Source organism: Pseudorca crassidens, chromosome 16 (assembly GCF_039906515.1).
Source record: "Pseudorca crassidens isolate mPseCra1 chromosome 16, mPseCra1.hap1, whole genome shotgun sequence".
NCBI lineage: Eukaryota > Metazoa > Chordata > Mammalia > Artiodactyla > Delphinidae > Pseudorca > Pseudorca crassidens.
The window spans coordinates 59,393,035-59,417,001 of NC_090311.1; the positions used below are offsets into that span (position 1 = coordinate 59,393,035).

The window sequence follows — 23,967 nt, forward strand, 5'->3', positions numbered from 1 at the left end:
TCTTGTTCTCCTTTCATTAAGTTTATCCCTAACAATTTTTTGTTCTTTGTGAATTGAATTTATTTTTAATTTTCACTTTCAGATTATACATTACTAATGTGTAGAAATACAATAGGTTTTAAAAATTTAGATACAATTCCCATACGATGAAATTCATCCTTTGAAAGTGTAAAATTTAGTGGTTTTAGTGTATTCCCAGTGGTTTGCAGCATATGCACAGTTGTGCAACCATCACAACTATCTAATTCTAGAACATTTTCACCCCAAAAGAAACCCTGGCTCCATTAGCCATCACTCTCCATTCCTCTCTCTGCCCAGCCCCTGCCCACTACTGATCTACTTTCTGTCTCTATAGATTTGCTCCTCTGGATATTTCATATGTATGAAACCATGTAACATGTGGCCTTTTGTATCTGGCTTCTTTTACTTAGCATGTTTTCAAGGTTCATCCATAGTGTAGCATGTATTAGTATTTCTTTCCTTTTTATAGCTGAATAATATTACATTACATAAATATACCACATTTACAATTGATTTTTGTAAATTGATCTGATATACTGTGACCGTCCTGAACTCATTTCTTAGTTCTAGTAGATGGAGTTGGGGTGGGGGCGGAGGGAAAGTTTTAGGATTTTCTACATCATGTCATCTGTGAATGAAGATAGTTTAACTTATTCCTTTCCACTGTGGATGGCTTTTACTTCCTTATTTTGGTCTATTGCACTGACTAGAACCTCCAATACAATGCTGAATAAAGGTGGCAAGAATGGACATCTTTATCTTGTTCTGATCTGAAGAGGAAAATATTCAGTCTTTTCCCATTACATACACTATTAGCTTTAGGTGCCTTTTGTCAGGTTGATGAAGTTCCCTTTTATTTTCTAGTTTTGTGAGAGTTTTTATCATGAGTGGGTGTTGGATTTTATCATATGCTTTTTCAAAGTGTCTATTGAGATAATCATGTCAGTTTTTCACATTACTATAATGTATTAATTTAATTTTCTGATGTTGAACCAGCTGTGCATTCGTGGATAAATCCCACTCAGGGTAAATAATCCCTTTATGTTGCTAAATTAGGTTTGCTAATAATTTAAAGTTTTTTGTATAATTTCAAGAGGAATATTAATGTGTAGTTTTCTCTTCATGTGATGCCTTTGTCTGACTATGGTGTTATAGGATGGCCTCATAGGATGATTTAGGAACCATTCCCTCTTTTCTGAAAGATTGGTATTATTTCTTCTTTAAATATTTAAGCATATATAGAAATACAGTTGACGTTTTTATACTGACCTTGTATCTTGTGGCCTTGTTAAACTCATGTATTGGTGCTAAGCAGTTCTGTTTGTTCATTTTGTGAATTCCTGAGAATTTTTTACATACAGAATTCTTTTCTTCTGGTGTCTTTGTCTGGCTTTGGTATCAGGGTAATATTAGCTTCACTGAATGAGTTGGGAAGTGTCTCTTCCTCTATTTTCTGAAAGGGTTTATGAAAGGTGGTTATTATTTATTCTTTGAATATTTGGTAGAATTTACCAGTAAAGCCATCTGTGCCTGGGCTTTTCTTTGTAGGAAGATTTTAAATTACTTATTTAATTTCTTTAATTAATATATATCTGTATGGATTATTAATGTCTTTTTGAGTCAGTTTGGTAATTGTGTCTTCCTAGAAATTTACCTGTTATATCTAAGTTATCTAATTTCTTGACATGAAGCTGCTTATTATATTTCCCTAGTCCTTTTACTTTCTGTAAGGTCAACAGTTATGTCCTCACTTTTATTTCTAATCTTGTTCATTTATGTCGTCTTCTTTCTTGGTCAAAGTAGCTAAAGACTTATCAATTTTGTTGACTCTTCAAAGAACTTTGACTTTATTGAGTTTCTCTATTGTTTTTCTGTTTCCTGTTTCATTAATTTCTACTCTCATCTGTATTATTTTATTTCCTTCCTTCTGCTTCCTTTGGATTTAATTTGGTCTATTTTAGTTTCTTAAGGTGGAAGCTTATGTTATTGATTCAGTATGCTCCATTTTTCTGTAGGCACTTTTGTTCTGTTGAGGTATAATTGACATACAACATTATGTTAGTTTCATAACATAATGATTCAATATTTGTATATTTGGTGAATTGATCTCCATAGCACATCACCATACATAGTTACAGAAGTTTTTTCCTTATGATGAGAATTTTTAAGATCTTTTCTCTTAGCAACTCTCAAATATGTAATACAGTATTATTAACTATAGTCACCATGCTGTACATTACATCCCCATGATTTATTTATTTTATAACTGGAAGTTTGTACCTTTTGACATGCTTCACCCATTTCACCCAACCCCGCAACCCCACCTCCGTCATCACCAATCTGTTCCGTGTCTATAAGCTTGATTTCTTTTTCTATAGGTATTTAAAGCTGTAAGTTTCCCTCTAAGCACCACTTTAGTTATGTCTTATAAATTTTGATATTCTGCTTTTCCATTTTCATTCAATTGAAAATATTTTCTAACTTCCCTTGTAGATTGTTCTTTAACCCATCAGTTATTTAAAAGAACAGTGTTTAATTTTCAAATACTTGGGGATATCCCAAATTTATATCCATTGTTGATTTCTAACTTAATTCCAACATGGTTGGAGAACATACCTAGTACAATTTCAATCCCTTTAGATTTATGAAACTTGTTTTTTGTATGCTTGAAGATTATATATTCTGCTGTCATTGGATAGAATCAATTAGGTCAAGTTGGTTGATAGCACCGTTCAAGTCTTCAATATCCTTGCTGATCTTCTGTTTAGTTGTTCTATCAAGTATTGAGAGTGGGGTATTGAAGTCTCCAGCTACAACTGTTATGTTTCCCATTTCTCTTTTAAATTCTGTAGTTTGCTTCATATGCTTTAAGGCTTCGTTGTTAGATGTGTATACATTTATAACTACTTTATTTTCCTAAAGAATTGGCCTTTTTATCATTATGGAGATGTCCTTTTGTTTCTAGTAGTATTTTATGTCTTAAAGTTTACTTTGTGTTCAAATTCAAGCAGTTTTTAATGGCTGCCTTGGCTCTTAATTTCTGTGCCGTCGCATCTCCTTTGCATTTGTGTGCTGACTCATAGTCAGCCATTTGTGTGTGCATAGTTTGGGCCCTCTCTGGTCTCTCCTGCATGGATATGTGGAGAGTTTATTAGGCCCTCCTACGACTTATTTCCCAGACCTCCTTAATAAATTTCTGGATAGTCTGCCAATCCATTTTTTGCCCTAGTTAGTATTGAAACCTCAGACTATCTGAGCCACTGTTTTTCCTTGTTCATATGCTACCGAATGTGCTACTGTTGTTGACAATGCTATTGAACTTAGAGTTCATCCAAGTTCCATTCCAAATCTATTGAGCCCTCTCTGGTGGTGAAGCTGCTAGTTTTCATAGTTTGTCCCTTTAAAGTTGAACAGACTCTTATTGTTCCTAACTCAAAGTTCTATTGATTTTCATGAATAACTGCTACTCCATTTGCTGTGTACCTTTAGTCAATTTTCAGAATCCTGAAATGATTGCTTTAGACAATTATATCCAGTGTATTGTTGCTTTGGGGGAAGATTTGTCAAGCTACTCACTCTGCCACACTATTTAGAAGTCCCATCTCATAATTTTCTTTTATTATATTGTCTTTGTCAGGTTTTGGCATCAATATTATGCTGACCCATAAAGTGAATAGAAAATGCTCCTGTTTTGGGGAAAAGTTTGTGTGACTGTTATTTCTTCCACAAACGTATGTTCTTCCACCTAAGCCTAGAGCTTTCTCTGTGAGAGTTGCTTGATTTAGTTTAAGAGTTTTACAACTATTCAGATTTTTGAGGAATTTGTCCATTTCATCTGAGTTATGGAATTTATTGGCATAAAATTGTATATATTATTCTGTTAATATTCTTTTAATGTCTGTAGAATTTGTAGTGACATCTCTTTCATTCCTGATATTTGTAATTTGCATTTTATTGCTTTTCCTTGACTAGTATCACTAGAGGGCTTATTAATTATTAATCTTTCCAAAGAATCAACTCTTGGACTTGTTCATTTTCTCTTTTATTTACCTATTTTCTATTTGATTAATTATGCTTTTAATTCTTTCATTCTACTTTGGATTTAATTTACTCTTCTTTCCTAGCATCTTAAGGTAGAAACTTAGGTTACTCATTTTAAAGCTTTCTTCTTTTTCTAAAATAGGTATTTAAAGGTATAAATGTCTTTATAAGAACTACTTTAGCTGCATCCGTAAATTTGAATTTTTTTTTTTTTTTTTTTTTTTTGCGGTACACGGGCCTCTCACTGTTGTGGCCTCTCCCATTGCAGAGCACAGGCTCTGGACACGCAGGCTCAGCGGCCATGGCTCACGGACCCAGCCGCTCCGCGGCATGTGGGATCTTCCCAGACTGGGGCACAAACCCGTGTCCCCTGCATCAGCAGGCGGACTCTCAACCACTGCGCCACCAGGGAAGCCCAGATTTAATCTTTTGAACAATACTGATATATTTTATGGCCCACCATACAGTCTGTCCTTGTCAACATTCCATATGTTCTTGAGAAGGATATGTACTCTGCATTTGTTCAGTATAGCATAAGATCTTTTATGTTTTTACTGATTTTCTAATTGTTTTATTAATAACTAAAATCTCTAACAATAATTGTGGATTCACCTAGTCCTCTCTTTAGTTTCATCAGTGTTTCTTCATACATTTTGAACTCAATTAGATGCTTACTTATTTAGAATTGTTACATCTTCCTGGTATACGTTGTTATGGACTGAATTGTGTCCTCCTCAAATTCATATGCTGAAGCCCTAATCTGCAACATGATTCTATTTGGAGATAAAGCCTTTAAGTCGGAAATTAAGGTAAAATGAGGTCATAAGGGTGGAGCACTAATCTGATAGGATTAGTGTTCTTATAAGAAGAGGAAGAGACACCAGAGATCTCTCTACCTGTGCCTGTGCCCAGGAGAAAGGTCATGTGAGGAGACAGTAAGCCAGGAAGAGTGGCCTCAATCTGTCGATGGACACTTAGGTTGCTTCCATGTCCTGGCTATTGTAAATAGTGCTGCAATGAACATTGTAGTACATGTCTCTATTTGAATTATGGTTTGCTCAGGGTATATGCCTGGTAGTGGGATTGCTGGGTCATATGGTAATTCTATTTTTAGTTTTTTTAAGGAACCTCCATACTGTTCTCCATAGTGGCTGTATCAGTTTACATTCCCACCAACACTGCAAGAGGGTTCCCTTTTCTCCACACCCTCTCCAGCATTTATTGTTTATAGATTTTTTGATGATGGCCATTCTGACTGGTGTGAGGTGATACCTCGTTGTGGTTTTGATTTGCATTTCTCTAATGATTAGTGATGTTCAGCATCCTTTCATGTGTTTGTTGGCAATCTGTATATCTTCTTTGGAGAAATGTCTATTTAGGTCTTCTGCCCATTTTTTAATTGGGTTGTTTGTTTTTTTGATATTGAGCTGCATGAGCTGCTTGTAAATTTTGGAGATTAATCCTTTGTCAGTTGCTTCATTTGCAAATAGTTTCTCCCATTCTGAGGGTTGTCTTTTGGTCTTGTTTATGGTTTCCTTGCTATGCAAAAGCTTTTAAGTTTCATTAGGTCCCACTTGTTTATTTTTGTTTTTATTTCCATTTCTCTAGGAGTTGGGTCAAAAAGGATCTTGCTGTGATGTATGTTATAGAGTGTTCTGCCCAAGTTTTCCTCTAAGAGTTTTATAGTGTCTGGCCTTACATTTAGGTCTTTAATCCATTTTGAGTTTATTTTTGTGCATGGTGTTAGGGAGTGTTCTAATTTCATTCTTCTACATGTAGCTGTCCAGTTTTCCCAGCACCACTTATTGAAGAGGCTGTCTTTTCTCCATTGTATACTCTTGCCTCCTTTATCAAAAATAAGGTGACCATATGTGCGTGGGTTTATCTCTGGGCTTTCTATCCTGTTCCATTGATTTATATTTCTGTATTTGTGCCAGTACCATACTGTCTTGATTACTGTAGCTTTGTAGTATAGTCTGAAGTCAGGAAGCCTGATTCCTCCAGCTCCGTTTTTCTTTCTCAAGATTGCTTTGGCTATTCGGGGTCTTTTGTGTTTCCATACAAATTGTGAAAGTTTTTGTTCTAGTTCTGTGAAAAATGCCATTGGTAGTTTGATAGGGATTGCATTGAATCTGTAGATTGCTTTGGGTAGTATAGTCATTTTCACAATGTTGATTCTTCCAATCCAAGAACATGGTATATTTCTCCATCTGTTTACATCATCTTTGATTTCTTTCATCAGTGTTTTATAGTTTTCTGAGTACAAGTCTTTTGCCTCCTTAGGTATGTTTATTCCTAGGTATCTTATTCTTTTTGTTGCAATGGTAAATGGGATTGTTTCCTTAGTTTCTCTTGCTGATTTTTCGTCATTAGTGTATAGGAATGCAAGCATTTTTTCTTAAAGTTTTTTTTTTTGGCTGCATGGCATATAGGATCTTAGTTCCCTGACCAGGGGTCGAACCTGTGCCTCCTGCAGTAGAAGTGTGGAGCGTTAACCACTGGACTGCCAGGGATGTCCCCAAACTGCCTTTTTTTTTTTTTGGCTGCGCTGGGTCTTCATTGCTGCGTGCAGGCTTTTCTCTAGTTGTGGCGAGCGGGGGCTACTCTTCCTTGTGGTGTGTGGTCTTCTTGTTGCAGTGGCTTCTTTTGTTGCAGAGCATGGCCTCTAGGTGCACAGGCTTCAGTAGTTTCAGCACGCAGGCTCAGTAGTTGTGGGTAGCAGCTCTAGAGCGCAGGCTCAGTAGTTGTGGCACATGGGCTTAGTTGCTCCACAGCATGTGGGATCTTCCCAGACCAGGGCTCGAACCTATGTCCCCTGCATTGGCAGGAGGATTCTTAACCACTGTACCACCAGGGAAGCCCCCAAACTGCCTTTTTATCCGTAAAAAATATTCCTCTTTCCTAGTAATCAACTCTGTGTCTTGAAGTTTATTTTGTCTCATATTAATATAAGCCTATTGTGTGCACAGTATAACTTTCTCTGTCCTTTTAATTTCAATCTGTGTCTTTATATTTAGAGTTCGTCTCTTCCATATAGTATATAGTTGAGTCATGTTTTTTTTTTTTGAATCCATTCTGTGTTTTATCCATTTTTTATCCATTCCATTTTTTTTGTTTTAATTATTGACATGGTTGGGTTGTAGTCTACCATCTTGCTGTTTCTTTTCCATTTGTCCCTTTTTTTGCGGGGGGGGGAGCCTTTCTTGTTCTTTTCCTTTCCTGTCTTATTCTAGGTTAATCAAATATTTGTTAGTATTCCATTTTATTTCCCCTATTGGCATCTTAGCTTATTCTTCTTATAATTTTTTAATGCTTGCTCTAGGGCTAATAATGTGCATTCTTAACCTATCAAAGTCTAGTTAGTCAATATTTTACCACTTCACACCTCCCTCTTCATACTTCCCACTTGTCTTGATACCTGACACTTCACAAATGTAATAATCGTATAACAGTATAATTCCATTTATATTCACCCATCCTTTGAGCTATGTTTGTCTCAGCTTTTACTTCTACAAATATAAACTCCATCTTGCACATGTTTTGCTTTATTCAGTCAGTTATCCTTTAGAGAAATCACTAAAAAATATAGACTTTGTATTTACCCACCTATTTAGTTTCTGGTGTTCTTTATCTCCCTGTGTCCTAAAGATTCCAACTGCTTCATCTGCCCTGAACTCTGATCTCTGTTACTCAGCAAAATGGGACCACTGTGCTTTGTTTGGACTCTATCTTACAATTCCATAGTCAGAAAATTATTCCCAGGCAGGGAGCCAGGGTAAACAGGGGCCTGCCTACCTTATGAGTTTCTTTTCTCTTAGGGATTATCGATATGGGCTGCCTGTTAACCAATGCCTCAAGAGACAGTCAACATGGAGTTTCAGAGCCAAAACAGAATAAGGAAGGCATCAACCTGGGAAGGCAGCCTGTTATAAGATATTGGAACCTAAGCACAGTAATGACGGCGTCTGTGTAGGAAGACAGCCTGTTGTATGATAGGAGCCTAAGAGAGGTAAAGAGAACATCTAAGCAGTTTTTCTGACCCTGAGCAGTGTGAGAGGGGTGTTCTAATTACTTTGGCAGTGTACCAGATTACTCCAAAACTGAATGGCTCAAAATAGCAATAATCATGTATTATCTTTGCAGGTTTACATGTGTCTGGAATTTACATAGCTCACAGCAGGAATGGTTTGTCTCTTCTCCACAGCATCTGGGATATCAGTTGAAAAGCTCAAAGGCTTAGAGCTGAAAGCATCTGAGTGTTCATTCACTCAAATATCTAGCAATTGATGCTGGCTTTCAGCTGGGGGCTTCAGTTTCTCTCTATATGGGCTTTTCCATGTGGTTTGAACTTCCTCACAACATAGTGGCTGAATTCCAAGGTCAAGCATCCAGAGAGAGAGAAACAGAAAGAGGCAGGCAGAAGCTGTGTTGCTTTCTAACCTAAAAAATCATGCAGCATCACTTTCACTGCATTCTACTGATTAAGGCAGTTAAATAGTCCATTCAGGTTCAAAGGGAAAGAACAAAGGGAAAGAGCCTATCTCTTCAGTGGAGGAATATCAGTATCTTGTAATAAGGGCATGTCAGATGGATGTATATTGGCATGACTTGAAAATATAATCTGCCACAGTGGGTGTTTGCATGGGGAGCAGGTCGTTGCAGGGTGATGGAGCACAAGTGAGATGAGGAGGATGTCCTTGCGGGAGAGCAGCCAGCTTATAATGTTGGAACAACAATGGAGAAGAAAGTTACCATGTGGGGAGTCGGCAGCCCCACACAGGGTGATAGCCCAAGCAGCCTGAGGAAGGTGCCTATTCGGAGGCAAGGACAACATTGGGTGTCTGACTCTGAGTGGGATGAGGAGATCATTCATTGGGTGCGAGAATGCAAGGGTCAGTGACTCAGCACAGGGTGTTGAAACATATGTGGAGTGAGAAGAGCATTTGCAGAGGTTAAGAGGCAGTGGATTAGTGGGGAACTGGTTATGTTCAGGGGGACTAATCAAATAAGTAAATATATTAAGAATAACGGAAGCCACGTTTATCACTGTCAGAGAAAGAAGTTACAAATTAGAAAAGGAAAAAACTAGAATGAACCTTGTCATTTCACAGTGGGATAGGAGGAGTACTTATATTCCCTAGTTCTGTCCACTGGGAGGGTTTGGGAATAAGTGACACCTAAAAAGCAATGAGCACGCTTAGCACCCAAATCTTTGTTTCTAAACATGGCATAAAAGGAACCAGGGCTTCTTAAAGAATTGGCTGATTCCAGGGTTGGGGCAAAGAAAGTACAAAATAAGCCTGGATATCTTGTGCCAGAAAGTAAGGAAATATTTAAAGAAGGATGGGAACATGTCAAAGTGGCACAGAAGCAGCTTGCAGGGAATTCTGTGGGCCAAATCTGGGACAATTGGAACTTCATGATAAATAATGATGTATTATATATTATAACTAACAGAACAAAATAGGAATCCTTGAGTCTACACTGATGTAAATCATAAATTGAAAGTCTGAGGAGGAACAGGATAGTACGTACATAATTTCAATGTACCGCCCCGTAAAATACTTTCTTTTAATATCTTTATTGGAGTATAATTGCTTTACAATGGTGTTTTAGTTTCTGCTTTATAACAAAGTGAATCAGCTATACGTATACATATATCCCCAATAAAATACTTCCAAATGCAAAGGCAAATCACCTTAATTAAGTGATCAAAGTGAACATTAATAATGGGACAAATGGAATTATGTGCCACCTAATAGAATGCAATGAGAAAAACAAGCTCATTTCTGTCGTATCATAGACTCAAGAACTGTTCCAGATTGAGGGAGACTAAAGAGACTTGACAATGTGATATAAACTTTTGCTATAAAGGATATCATTGGGACAACTAGTGAAACTTTAATGGGATCTATGGATTAGGTGGTAGCAATATATCAGTGTTAATTTCCTGAATTTGATTCTTGCCCTCTAGTAATGTAGTGTGTCCTTGCTTGAAGGAAATATACACTAAAATATTTGGTGCAAGGGAGTATCATGTCAGTAACTTACTCTCAAACCATTCAGGAAAAAAACAGTTGGCCTCCATATTCATGGGTTTGTAAATGTAAAACACATTTATATTGTATTAGGTATTATAAGCAATCTAGAAAGGATTTAAAGTGTACAGAAGGATATGCGTAGGTAATATGCAAATACTGCACCATTTTATGTGAGACTTGAGCATCCCTGGATTTTGGTATCCACAGGGGGTCCTGGAACCAATCCCTCATGGATACCAAGGGAAAACTGTTCTTTTTACTATACTTATAACTTTTTTGTAAGTTTGAGGTTGTTTCCAAGTTATTAAGAAAACACAATGTGCAGTAATTGCAACTTTGATCACAAAACTTGAATTTGATTGAGACACAATCCATTACTAATAATGGATTTCACAGGAATTACTTACTCTGACATACATGTGAAATCTGCAATGAAATGTTTGTGTAATACAAGGAAAATATCAACATTATTTATATACTAACCAGGAACCTTGAAAACAATCACAATTATAGCTATAAGTTTCAAAGAGAAATGCATTCTTCAAAATATTAAACATAGAGTTTTTATATGACCTAGAAATTCCACTCCTAGGTGTATACCTAAGAATATTCAAAACATGTCCACAGAAGAACTTGTACACAAGTGTTCATAGTAGCATTATTCATAATAGCAAAAAAGTGAAACAATCCAAATGTCCATCATCTGATGAATAAACAAAATTGGTATATCCATGCAATTAAATTATATTCATTAATAAAAAAGAAGTACTGACACACGCTGTAACATGGATAAAATGTGAACATATGCTAGGTGAAATAAGCCAGACACAATAGGTGATATACTGTATGATTCATTTATATGAAATATCAGAATAGGCAAATCCATACAGACAGAAAGCAGATTAGTGGTTGCCAGGGGCTGGGTGGAGAGAGAAATGGAGAGTAATTGCTAATGGAGACAGGGTTTCTTCTTGGGGTGATGAAAATGATAGGATGGTTGCACGACTCTGTGAATATACTGCAAATCACTTAATTGTTCACTTTAAAAGAGTGAATTTTATGTATGTGACTATCACAGTAAAAAAAAGTAAAAATAATCCAATGAAAGTCTAATCTAGTATTAAACAGATGAGAAATCTATTAAAACATTTAAATGAAATATCAAAAGTTAAACACATGACAAAGAATATAAATTTCTGCCAGAAGCCAACGTTAGCCTAGAACTCAGTTCCCTTAGAAAACATGAACTCTGGGACTTCCCTGGTGGTGCAGTGGTTAAGAATCCACCTGCCAATCCAGGGGACACGGGTTCGAGCCCTGGTCCAGGAGGATCCTACATGCTGCGAAGCAACTAAGCCCATGCGCCACAACTACTGAGCCCGTGTGCCACAACTACTGAAGCCCGCACACCTAGAGCCCGTGCTCCACAACAAGAGAAAACACTGCAATGAGGAGCCCACACACCACAACGAAGAGTAGCCCCCCCTCACCGCAACTAGAGAAAGCCCACGCACAGCAACGAAGACCCAACACAGCCAAAAATAAATAAATTAATTTAAAAAAACAAAACAAAACATGAACTCTACACCTATATACCAGCAACAAATAGATTAAAAATATGATTTTTAATATACCATGCAAGGTACCTAGGAATAAATCTTCAACAAATGTATATTACTTTTATGGATAAAATTATAAAAATGTATTGAAAGACATTAAAGAAATGGATAATAAATGGAAAGATTTATATATCAAATTCATGATTAGGAAAACTCACTATCATAAAGATAGCAGTCTTCCCCAAATTGTCCTATGCAATTTAATAATCAGATTCTAACATACATAAAAAAGGTTGGCCAAGACAATTATCAATAATGTAGTAAGACTTCCCTATCACATATTATAGATTATTATAAAGCTACAGTTTAATGAAAACCAGTTGTATTGGGCTTCCCTGGTGGCGCAGTGGTTGAGAGTCCGCCTGCCGATGCAGGGGACACGGGTTCGTGCCCCGGTTCAGGAAGATCCCACATGCCGCGGAGCGGCTGGGCCCGTGAGCCATGGCCGCTGAGCCTGCGCGTCCGGAGCCTGTGCTCCGCAACTGGAGAGGCCACAACAGTGAGAGGCCCGCGTACCGCAAAAAAACAAACAAACAAAAAAAGCCAGTTGTATTCGCATGAGTTTAGAATAGAACAGTTTAGAGAGCCCAGGAACAGACTATTTCATATTTTAAAACTTAATCTATAACAGAGGTAACATAGCAAATCAATGGAGAAAGGATGCAACAGTACTCTCCGGAAATAATGCTACCTTTTATGGAAGAAGCTGGAAATATATATGTGCATTTTTAGTGATCACAATGACTAGAGGTTGCTACAGGTATTTAATAGGCAGGGATCATTAATACTAAACATCCTGCTATACATGGGACATTGCTGTACAACAGCCATATCCAAAATGCCAAAAATGCCTTTGCTTAGAAATCCTGAACTAGTCAGTAAATGGTGCTGAAACAATTCATTATCCATATAGAAAAATTAAAATTATGTTCCTGCTATATACCATATACAAAAAACTATTCCGGGGGATTAAAGACCTAAGCGTGGGAATTGTGAAAGTTACAAAAGCCACAGACCAGGAAAAGATATTTGCAATACATTTAACAAAGAATGAGTGTATCAGTGATTAATTGAATTTAGTTACTACTAATAAAAACAACAGTGACTTAAACAAGATAAAAGTTTAATTTCTCTCTCAAAAAAATTAAATCTAGGGGTAGGCATTAAAAGCGATATGGTGCCTCCATGGTTATCAAGGACTCAGTTTCTTCTATCATTTCCATCCTCAGTGATGCTTTATGGTCCAAGATGGCTGCTTTACCTTTGGCCATAGTTCCATGTTCCAGGCAGGAATTAGGAGAATTCCTAATTAGGAATTAGGAATTTTCCAGAATTTTTTCTCAAAAACACGGCATTCCAGAAAGCCCCATCTCCTGACTTATTGTACAATTCATTACCTACCTCTACCTGTAACAGAGGTTGGTAAATAAATTTTCAACTGGGTACAATACCAAAAGTTCTATAGTTGTACATGGAGAGTGGACATTATATAACTATTTAGAACAGGGGTCAGCAAACTATGACCAGTGGGACAAATCCAGCCCACAGCCTATTTTGTAAATAAAATTTATTGGAACATTGTCATGCCCATGTATTTATACACTGCTTATGGCTGCCTTCTCAGTGAGAGTTGAGGGTCCTGACAGAGTCCGCAGAGCCTGAAATATTTACTATCTAGCCCTTTACACAAAAAGTACACCCACCACCCCTAATCTAAAAGACAAAGAGGTACCAGGGGTTAAGAATCCGCCTGCCAATACAGGGGACACAGGTTTGAGCCCTGGTCCGGGAAGATCCCACATGCAGTGGAGCAACTAAGCCCGTGCGCCACAACTACTGAGCCTGCGCTCTAGAGCCCACAAGCCACAGCTACTGAGCCCTTGTGCCACAACTACTGAGCCCTCATGCCACAACTACTGAAGGCTGCACGCCTAGAGGCCGTGCTCCACAACAGAAGCCACTGCAATGAGAAGCCCGCGCACCACAACAACGAGTAGCCCCCACTCACTGCAACTAGAGAAAGCTCGCGCACAGCAATGAAGACCCAACACAGCCAAAATATAAATAAATAAAAAATAAGTTAAAATAAATTTAAAAATAAAGACAAAGAACTCCTACTAATTAATATGAAAATGATAAATAATAAATGAGTATGAAAATATTAATAGGCAATTCACAGACTACAAATATGTGCAACATCATGTATGAACTTTTCAAACAGTTCTAGGCAAAAGAAGCCAGATATAAAAAATACATACTGTAGGATTCCATTTATATGAAGGGCAAGAACAAGTAAACCTGATGATAGAGGTCAGAACAGTAGTTATCTTTGGGGTTGGGAGAGGGCATCTAGGAGCCTTGTGGGATGCTGATTGTCTATATCTTGATCTGTGTACTGTTTTCACACATACACACATACACACACACACACACACACACACACGCACACCCAATATGTAAGTTATGCAGTTTTCTGTAAGGTGTGCAACTTTTCTTTTCTAATCAACCCCATTGCATCAGATACCTTTAAATAAAAAAAACTAAAACTCTGGCAAAGATGAAAAAGTTTGATAATTCACTGTTTTGGTCAAGAGTGTAAGAAAATAGGCCCTTTCATATGTTCCTGGTGAGATTGCAGATTGTCATAACTTTTACAGAGGTCAATTTGGTAACAACTTTCAAAATTACAAAAGCATGTATCTTTTGAGCAGCATTCAACCTCTAGAAACTTATCCTCAGATATGTTCATATATATGTAAAATAATATATGTACAGAGTCATAAATGCAGCACTTTTTTGTAATAGCAATGGCTATGCAGCCATCAAAGAACAAAGCAGTTAGTTTTTTAATAATATATATATTTGAATATACTATAATATACATAATATGCTATAATGTAATATATTCTTCAAAATATATTGATAGTGTTAAGTGGAAAAACAAATAGCCCTGGATAGAGTGTATGATGACAAGCTTTATGTAAAAATTAAAATGTACAAAGTTAGCAAAGGAATCAATTAAATTTGTAAATAGAGAATCCCTGTCTGGTTCCTTGCTGTAACTGAAACAGCTTTAGTGTTTTGCCATTTAAACTGATATTTAACTGACAAATAGTCATTATCAAGTTTCAAGGGTTTCCTTCCCTATCTAATTGAAAATTTTTATAAGGAATGGTTTTTGGATTTTATCAAGTATCTTTTTAACATCTATTGGCTTGATCATATTTTTTCCTTTAATTCACTGATGTTAAACATATTAATACATTTACAGATATTGACCCATCTTTGTATTCCTAGAATAAACCTTATTTGATTATTTAAAAAAAAATCAATCCGAAGTAGATAAAACTAAAATAGAATAGAACTGGGTTAGATATTTTTATGATTGTTGACTATAAAACTTTAAATAATAGATATAATTAAAATAAAAAAGGAAAGTCTTCCTTCACATCATTATAATAACTTTGTTAATTTTTTTAAGACTTTTTTTTTTTTTAATGTGGACCATTTTTAAAGTCTTTATTGAACTTCTTACAACACTGTCTCTGTTTTATGTTTTGGTTTTTTGGCCCCGAGGCATGTGGGATCCTAGTTCCCCGACCAGGGATCGAACCCACACCCCCTACATTGGAAGGCGAAGTCTCAACCACTGGACAACCAGGGAAGTCCCCAACTTTGTTAATTTTAAAACAATATTTTAAAAGAAATAAACCTAAGAATATAAACGCCAGCATGATTATAAATATATTTGGCAAAGTAGTAGGCCATTAGTTAAATTGGGGGGAAAACTGTATTCCTATATACCAGTGATAACTCAAAAACACCTAAGTTCAAAAGCAAGGAAAATGTATAATTAAATACTAAGTTCAATTTTAATATCAGTTGTATCTTACAACAAGAGATTTACTCAAAATAAATAATGAAATGATAAAGCGGATTAAATTAAAGGAAGATCTAAGTAAACTATATTTCTAGGTAGAATACTAAGTTCAGTTAAGGTACAAAATGACTGAAATGTGTTTATAAAGCGATTAGTACAGAGCCTAGCACCTATTAAATATTCAATAAATTTTAGTTCTCCCTGCACCTAATTTAATATAATGTTGTAATACAATATCAATTAAATCCCTCATGAATATTTTATAAAATTTCATACAAGGGAAAATAAAATTTATCTGAAAGAGCAAAGAGGACACAAATACTAAATAATACATGTTTTTTAATGAACACTAATAGATTTTCCAAGATTTTTAAAATATCATGAAAACCCTAAGATATTAAGTCAAATGTAGAAAAATTGTTCAAACAAAGTAGGTTCAACAGTAAAAGAACTTAATTATCCTCACACCATATACTATTTTAAAAGTCTGGTGAGTTAAAAAGTTATACACGCAAAATTCTATTAAAAAGCTATGAAAAAGAATATTATAATATTCCATCTTTCTAAAGATAAAATCCTGACTAGCAAAGAAATTAAGGTCAAAAGTAAAATGGTTATATTTGAATTTTTTTAAAAAAATCTGTTACACAATAAATACCAAAAGGAAAGAAGGGAAATGGGAAACATTTGTATGACATTCATAACTTATAAAGAGATACTAATTAAACTATAGAGATAACTGATTGAAATATATAGTCAGTACACTAAAACCTCAAAATAAGTCATCAAATTAATTAAATCATTACGTAAGGATAAAATTTAAATTCTTTACCATGGCCTACAATGCCTTACAAGATCTAGTGCTGCCTACCTCTCCAGTCTCATTAGCGCTTTCTCCCCTGGTACACCATCCTTCAACCACCCTGACCTTTTTCCAGTTCCAAGAACATACCAAACACTTTCCCTTGGAAACATGAAGATCTCTTCCTCCTTAGGGCCTTTGCAGATGCTGCTGGTTACCTGCTGGAAGCTCTTTTCCTCATTCTTCACGTGGTTAACTCTTCAGTCTTCAAGTCTCAGATCTACCCTACATGATACCCTACCTAAAGTGAATCCCCCTTATAGTGTTCTATTTCAGCTCCCTGTTGTCTTCCTTAGAGTACTTATGACCTTTTGTAGTTATTTTGTTCATTTGCTTTTGTCAGTCTCCCTCATTAGACTATTGAATCATGTAAATCTCATTCACCCCATATTCCCAAATACAGTGTCTGACAACAAATGCGTTCAATAAATATTTGTTGAATAAATAAAAACTGAAAACCCAAGTATCAGATAATAATGAAATTACTAAATTATGATATAATATATTAAAACAAGGAAATGCTATATAACTATATATAACTATTCAAATTGACAAGTATGGAAGTAGTAAAAGAAAATGTCTATATGAAATAATGGTGAATGAAGAAGCAGATCAGGATGCACATATATCATACAACTATGTAAGGCAACTATATATACATCCAACTTAAAATGACTAGAAAATAACTCATAGTGACAAAAAGGTTGTAACAATTAGCAGGCTTTTTGTAAAGAAAGCAGGTTGCTAACAATAATATTGTATAAAGTCAGTATTGTGGAAGAGTGCTTACAAAATAACAGTAAGTGAGAAAACAGAGCATAGTATTGTATGTACACCATGACTATAGCTAGGCCAAATTAAATATAGATTGAAAGAGGATACAGAAATAAAAATACCTATTGCATCAAGGTGAGAAACATGCATAAAATTTGTTTTTTAAATTTTCTTTTAAGGTTGTTGGTCTTTTAAAAATAATACTTATAATGGCAGATAGTCATGAATGAATAAATAAATAAATCTCATTATCTCAACACCCAATTAATAAAGGAGTAACATTTTAGGTAAATATCTTTAGTCTTTTTTTCTAGTATATATAAGCAAAAATATCTGTAAAATAAAATTAGAACTACACTATACATTTATTTATTTATTTATTTATTTTTTGTGGTAAGCGGGCCTCTCACTGTTGTGGCCTCTCCCGTTGCGGAGCACAGGCTCCGGACGCGCAGGCTCAGCGGCCATGGCTCACGGGCCTAGCCGCTCCAGGGCATGTGGGATCTTCCCAGACCGGGGCACGAACCCATGTCCCCTGCCTCGGCAGGCGGACTCTCAACCACTGCGCCACCAGGGAAGCCCTATACATTTATTTTTAACGTGCTTTTTCTCATTTAGTAATATAAACATTTTCCCAGTCTATATGGCTTGGTAATAAACTTTCAAAAACATTTTAAACAACAAGGTAATATTAGTAGTGGAGAGAGACACTAGTGGACTGAGCACAGCAGAAGGAGTAGATCCAGAGCTCAGATCCATACCAACGTGCAAGTGTTTAAGCCAAACACTAAGCATCTCTAAGGATCAACTACTACATCCATAAAACAGAGCAATACTGAAAGAGGGTGAAGCTGATGCTTCTTTACAGCTATTTTAAAGAGTAAATAAACAATGTAGGAGGGACTTCCCCGGTGGTCCAGTGGTTAAGACTTCGGGCTTCCACTGCAGGGGGCACAGGTTCGATCCCTGGTTGGGGAACTAAGGTCCCGCACGCCACGCGGCACGGCCAAATAAAATAAACTAAAGTTAAAAATAAACAGTGTAGGAGAGGGAAGGCATGAAATATACTGACCAAACTGACAAATGCTAACTCCCAGAACAGTCTCCCAAGCAATCCATCAGACCAATAACATAAAACTCACACCATATCCCCAGGAGAAGTCCGAGCTGCCTTCAGTAGAGATCCCTGTGCCTGTATAACTTGGAAAAGCAGACCTTGAATTCCCAGTGTCAGCTGATGTAAAAGGTGATTCTTGTGTGATGTCAGACTCACTAAATGCACAATTTGGAAGGAGAAGAGAAAACAGAAAAATTCTTATATTTCCTCAAGTTTCTGCAGCATTAACTACTCAGCAATCTATTAGGTGATAAGCATGTGTAGAAATATATCCACAGAGGTAAAAATAAATGAAGGACTTGAAATGTAAGCATCATAGTAAAGTCGGATCTAATTCCTACAGAATTGATGGCAGCCATTCTAAATAATTCTAGTCTTAGTTTACAATGAATACTTTAACATTCCACTTATAATATCTACCCTTGAGAACTAAAGACATTTCAGAAACGTCTAGGAATTCACATAGAATAGTATGTGAACTTGTATGGCACTTGTAGTTTACCAAGCACTTTCACAGATATTAACCCCATTTTATCCTCACAACAACCTGGTGATGCAGAACTCAACCCCTTTTTTAAGACAAAGAATCTGAGATTTAGTACTAGGTGTTGAAACTAGGTTTTATGACTGTAATTATTCTATGATACCACATTGCTTCTCAGAACCCTCTGTGAAGTTACCGTATCCTCTATTTCTTAAAATAATAACTGCAGCTAATATTTACTCAGCATTTACTGTATTTTATCTCATTTATATTCAGAACACCCTTTAAGAGATACTATTACCAGGTAAGTAACTTGCCCACTGTTATTCAGCTAATAGATGACAAAACCAGGATTAAAAATCAGATCTGTTTGGGTTCCTCCTGAGTCTCTGTTTTTAACTACTTCATAATACTGCTTTTCAAAGGTTATAAAAATAAGTGTGTTTCCATTAGCTGTTCCAGAATGAAAGTTGAATGGTATTGAAAAAGTGTGATAAAAATTCTTGTTTTCTTTCATTAGTACAAGGCTTGATACCAATCCTAAGGCAAAAAAACAAAACTTTTGCCATTATCAAGTGCAATAAGCAAACAAGTACAATTTTTGTTATTACCTTTGGGAACTTATGTCGTTTTCATGGCTGTCATTGGTAGAGGAAATTGCATCCAGCTGCTCTGGAAGGGGATGATGATTAGGAGGATGTTTTGTTATTCCTTTCCTGTGAAAGAGAAAAACAAAGTTATATTTCCTGTAAAGAAAAAATATATACTTTTCAGTAACTTGATCTACAAGTTCGTCACCTACTTCTTGCTGTTCTGGAACTGCACTGTACAATACAGTAGCCATTAATCACTAGCAGTTAAAATGTGGTCAGTTGGAAATGAGATGCACTTTAAGTGTAAAACACATAGGATTTCGAAGTCTTAGTACAACAAGAATGTACAATGTATCATTAATTATTTTATCTTGATTACATTTTAAAATGATAATATTCTGGATATATTTGGGTTAAACAAAATATATTCTTAAAATTAATTTCACTGCAAATTGAAAATATAATAAGGTATAACCACATACCTATTAGAACAGCTAAGATAAAATATGGTGATAACACTAAACGCAGATAAGGATATGGAGAAACTGGATTTCTCATACATTGCTGGTAGGAATGTAAAATGGTGCAGCCACTCTGGAATAATTTCAGTTTCTTATAAAACTAAACACATGTGTTTATCATGAGACCTAGCCATTGCACTCTTGGGCATTGATCCCAGAGAAATGAAAATTTATGTTCACACAAAAATCTGTACACAAACGTTCACAGCAGCTTTATTTATAATTGAAAAAGGTTGGAACAACTGAAATGTTCTTTGACAGCTGAATAGTTAAACTTTGGTATATCTACACAATGGAATATGATTTAGCATAAAAAAGGAGTGAACTGATACATGCAACAACTTGGATGGATTTCAAGGGCATCATACTTTGTGAAAAAAGCCAATCTCAAAAGGTTACATATACTATATGATTCCATTTATATTACATTCACAAATGACAAAACTATAGAGGTGGAGAAAAGATTAGTGGTTCCAGGGTGTGAAGAAAGGAATGGATGTGACTGTAAAGGCATATATAAGGATGTTTCCTGGTGGTGATGGAACAGCTCTGTATCTCTATTGTATTGGTAGTTACATATATCAATAAATGAGACCAAATTGCATAGAACTATATATACATATATACAAAGGAGTGGATATAAAAACTGATGAAAACTGAATAAGGTTTATAGTCTAGTTAACAGTACTGTACCAATGTCAGTTTCCTGGCTTTGAAATTATATGATAGTTACGTAAATTGTCATCATTGTGGGAATCTGGGTGAAGGGTTCATGGGACTTTGTACTATTTTTGTAACTTCCTGTGAGTCCATAATTATTTCAAAATAAAAAGGTAAAAAAGTTAATTTCACCTGTTTCTACTATTTTTTTAATGTGACTACCTGAAAAATTTAAATTATATATGTGTTTTGTATTATATTTCTATAGGACAGTACTGTTCTAGAGAGTTCAACATGTGCATTAGAATAAACTATGGGGTCAATTATTATATGTTCCAGTCTTAATCATCCACAATAGACTTTCCTTCCCCACAAAATTCTGTAGTCAAATAACATGATAGGTTAAACAAAGTTACACAGGTTTCTTTACAAGAGGTCTTCCCAGGGCTTTTAATATGCAAATGTATATTATAAATCTAATACTCTTGTTTCACAGGAAAGGAAAGTGAGGCACAGAGGGATTAAGTAACCTGCTTAAGGTCATATGGCTAGTAAGTAATGGAGCCAGGATTCAAATCCAAGTAGTTTGTTTGAGGCTTCTCAGAGCAAATGAATAGTTTGAGATTTTAGTAAATTGTACCATTTTTGTATATAAAGACCTAGTCAGCAGAGCTTGTACTTTAAACTATTTCTCAAATGGTGGGCATGGATTTGTGTAGAGCTATTTGTACTTCTCTCATTCAGTGATTTTACAACCAAAAGCTTGTCTTTGAGACAGTGGCGGGGATCAGAAATGTGGATTCCAGCTATGAAATAGAAACTTAAAACATATTTTAGTCTGTCAGAGAAATTTGGTTATCAAGTGACAATTAGATAATACCAAAGAAATATTAAATTTGATCATAGCTTTGTGGTTACATAAGAAAATGTGTATAATTTTTAGAAATGCATAATGAAGTATATGGGGTGAAATGATAGTGTCTGGGGTTTTCCTTCCTTATTTCACAGATGACAGACAGGCTGAAAAAAATATATAGATGAAAGATGAAGCAAATATATTAAAATTTTGATAACTGTTTAATGTAGGTGATGGGTAGGTCATTATATTATTCACTATACATTTATGCTTGAGATTTACCATTTTTAAAATGTTAAGCTGTATATTTTATCCCAACCTGTTTTCAATATCTATAATTTGGAACTATTAGGGAGAAAACTAAAATTACTTCTTCAAAGCAAATTATCATTATAACACCTAAAGTAAAAATTACTTTTAATATACTGTTAGTTAGGGCTTCCCTGGTGGCGCAGTAGTTGAGAGTCCGCCTGCCGATGCAGGGGACACGGGTTCGTGCCCTGGTCAGGGAAGATCCCACATGCCGCGAAGCGGCTGGGCCCGTGAGCCATGGCCGCTGAGCCTGCGTGTCCGGAGCCTGTGCTCCACAACAGGAGAGGCCACAACAGTGAGAGGCCCGTGTACTGAGAAAAAAAAAAAATATATATATATATATATATATATATATATATACTGTTATTTAGATGCATATAATCTTCATTATCATCATTATTCACGTTATTCTGACACTTCTAGAGAATCATCTTTTGGGAGAGTTATCTTTATGGAGTATCAAGTCAACAATAGAGAACAAGTAACATAACCATACTGGGTCAATAATTCTGGCCCAATAAGTGCTATCAACAATTTTTTCCATAAATGATATTTTTTTCACTCTCAGAATGGTCAGAATTAATTATAAAAGCAGATTTTTGCCTAAGCCCTGTTCCCTTTATTGGTAAATGACTTTCTTCTTCCTATTTGCTAAAAAAGCCTATTAACTGAACTGCTTCTGTGTCCTATCCTATTATTTAGTAGATAATAAGCTTCTGAAAGGCAAGGAAAGATCATAGACTGATTTTGTTTGTATGGCTATTGTACCAAGCAAAGATGGGAAGGGACAAGGAAATTACCATTTACCGAGGACCTACTATGTGTCAAGCCCTATGCCATCACTTTAGATATGCTTTTAGATAAGGTCTTATTCCTATATTACAGAAATGAAGGCTCAAAGATTTAGTAATTTGCCTAAAATTAACAAGGCTACACAAGAGTCTAAACAGAAACCCAGATGTGACTGAAGATACCATGCCTGTTAATTGCCCTGTATAGTTAATATTTAATTAATAAATGTATGGTTGCTAAAATTACATAGTTTAGTGGAGGAAAAATATTGGTATTTGGGGTTGAAAAACCCAAGCTCAAAACCTATTGGTTATATAATCTTAAGATGTGTACCTTTCTGATATTTTCATCTGCTGAAAAACTAAAGATAATCATACCCATCTTACAGAGTTGTTAAGAGAATCAAAATGTGAAAATCTTTTTGAAAGTGTAAAAGCATTAATAAATGAATGACATTATCATTACTTCCTACATTATAACACTTCACTAGGGGTGGGAGGTGGGTCTTTAAGCGGGAAATATTTGCTGTCTAAAGTCTCAAAAGCAAAACTGATCCTTAAGGATTCTGACACTAAATTGCAGAGGTGCAGAGGCAGTATGTGTAATGGTTATGACCACAAGCTTCAAAAACAGATTGACAACAAGTTCGTACTTCAGCTCCACCACCACCCTCTAGCTGTGTGATCTTTGGCATGCTACAGTCTTTAAGTCTGGGATCTTTATCTGTAGAAAGGGCAAAATAATAGTTCCTATCTGCTCTCCTTATTGACACGATTAAGTGAGCTAATGCATGCATGTAAGCAGCTTTGCACTGTGCTTGGCACTGGACGTATTCAACTTCATTGTAGCACTCAGCTATTAATAGCTTCACGAGTTGTCAATGGTCATTGACACTGGGGCACGAAGCACTGCGGAAACTACAAAATGCCTTAGGAAACCCAGTCCCCGAGCTCAAGAAGTGCAACCCAAGAGGGCCAAGTCCTGGGACAGCACAGGTAACACGCCCTTAGCTGGAGATGGAGGTAGAAGGGGCAACGTCCGGCAAGGCTGGGAGGAGAGAATTCCGAAGAAAATTTTCTTTCCCTCGCCCTGGGAAAGGAAAAAGGAGCAAGGGACTGGTCAGGGAGGGTCCGCAAAGCGCCTGCGGCCCGCCTCGGTCTGGGCCGGGCTGGGGTGGCTGAGCAGTCCACTCACAGCTCCAAGTTCTGTGGCACCGCCTTCCGAGTGTATCTGGAGATCATCCTCCTCTTCCTCCTCAGCCGCGGCCGGGGCGGGCAAGCCAGGTTGGGGGCCTCTGGCCTGGCCCTCCCGCCGGCTCCGGTTCGGCTCCCTCCCGCCACCTTCCGGCCCCGTCACGCCCCGTCTCTTAGACTCCGGGCCGTCACTCCCACAGG

General features: G+C 36.3%; 1 protein-coding gene across 6 annotated transcripts in view; it reads right to left on the bottom strand.

Moving 5' to 3' along the window:
• Positions 1-23,958, bottom strand: part of FAM149B1 (family with sequence similarity 149 member B1) — a 63,635-nt gene extending 39,677 nt beyond the window's left edge. For 3 of the 6 annotated variants that reach the window (XM_067710582.1, XM_067710584.1, XM_067710581.1), the window contains exons 1-3: positions 23,768-23,958; positions 19,451-19,555; positions 18,381-18,510 (exon numbers count right to left, since the gene is read on the bottom strand). In XM_067710582.1, the coding sequence (XP_067566683.1) occupies positions 18,381-18,510; positions 19,451-19,555; positions 23,768-23,814 (282 nt within the window). In that variant the 5' untranslated portion in view covers positions 23,815-23,958. Of the gene's footprint in view, positions 1-1,290; positions 1,472-18,380; positions 18,511-19,450; positions 19,556-23,767 lie in introns of those variants that run through there. The other 3 variants (XM_067710586.1, XM_067710585.1, XM_067710583.1) reach the window with 3 other exon arrangements.
• Positions 23,959-23,967: the final 9 nt, after the last annotated feature.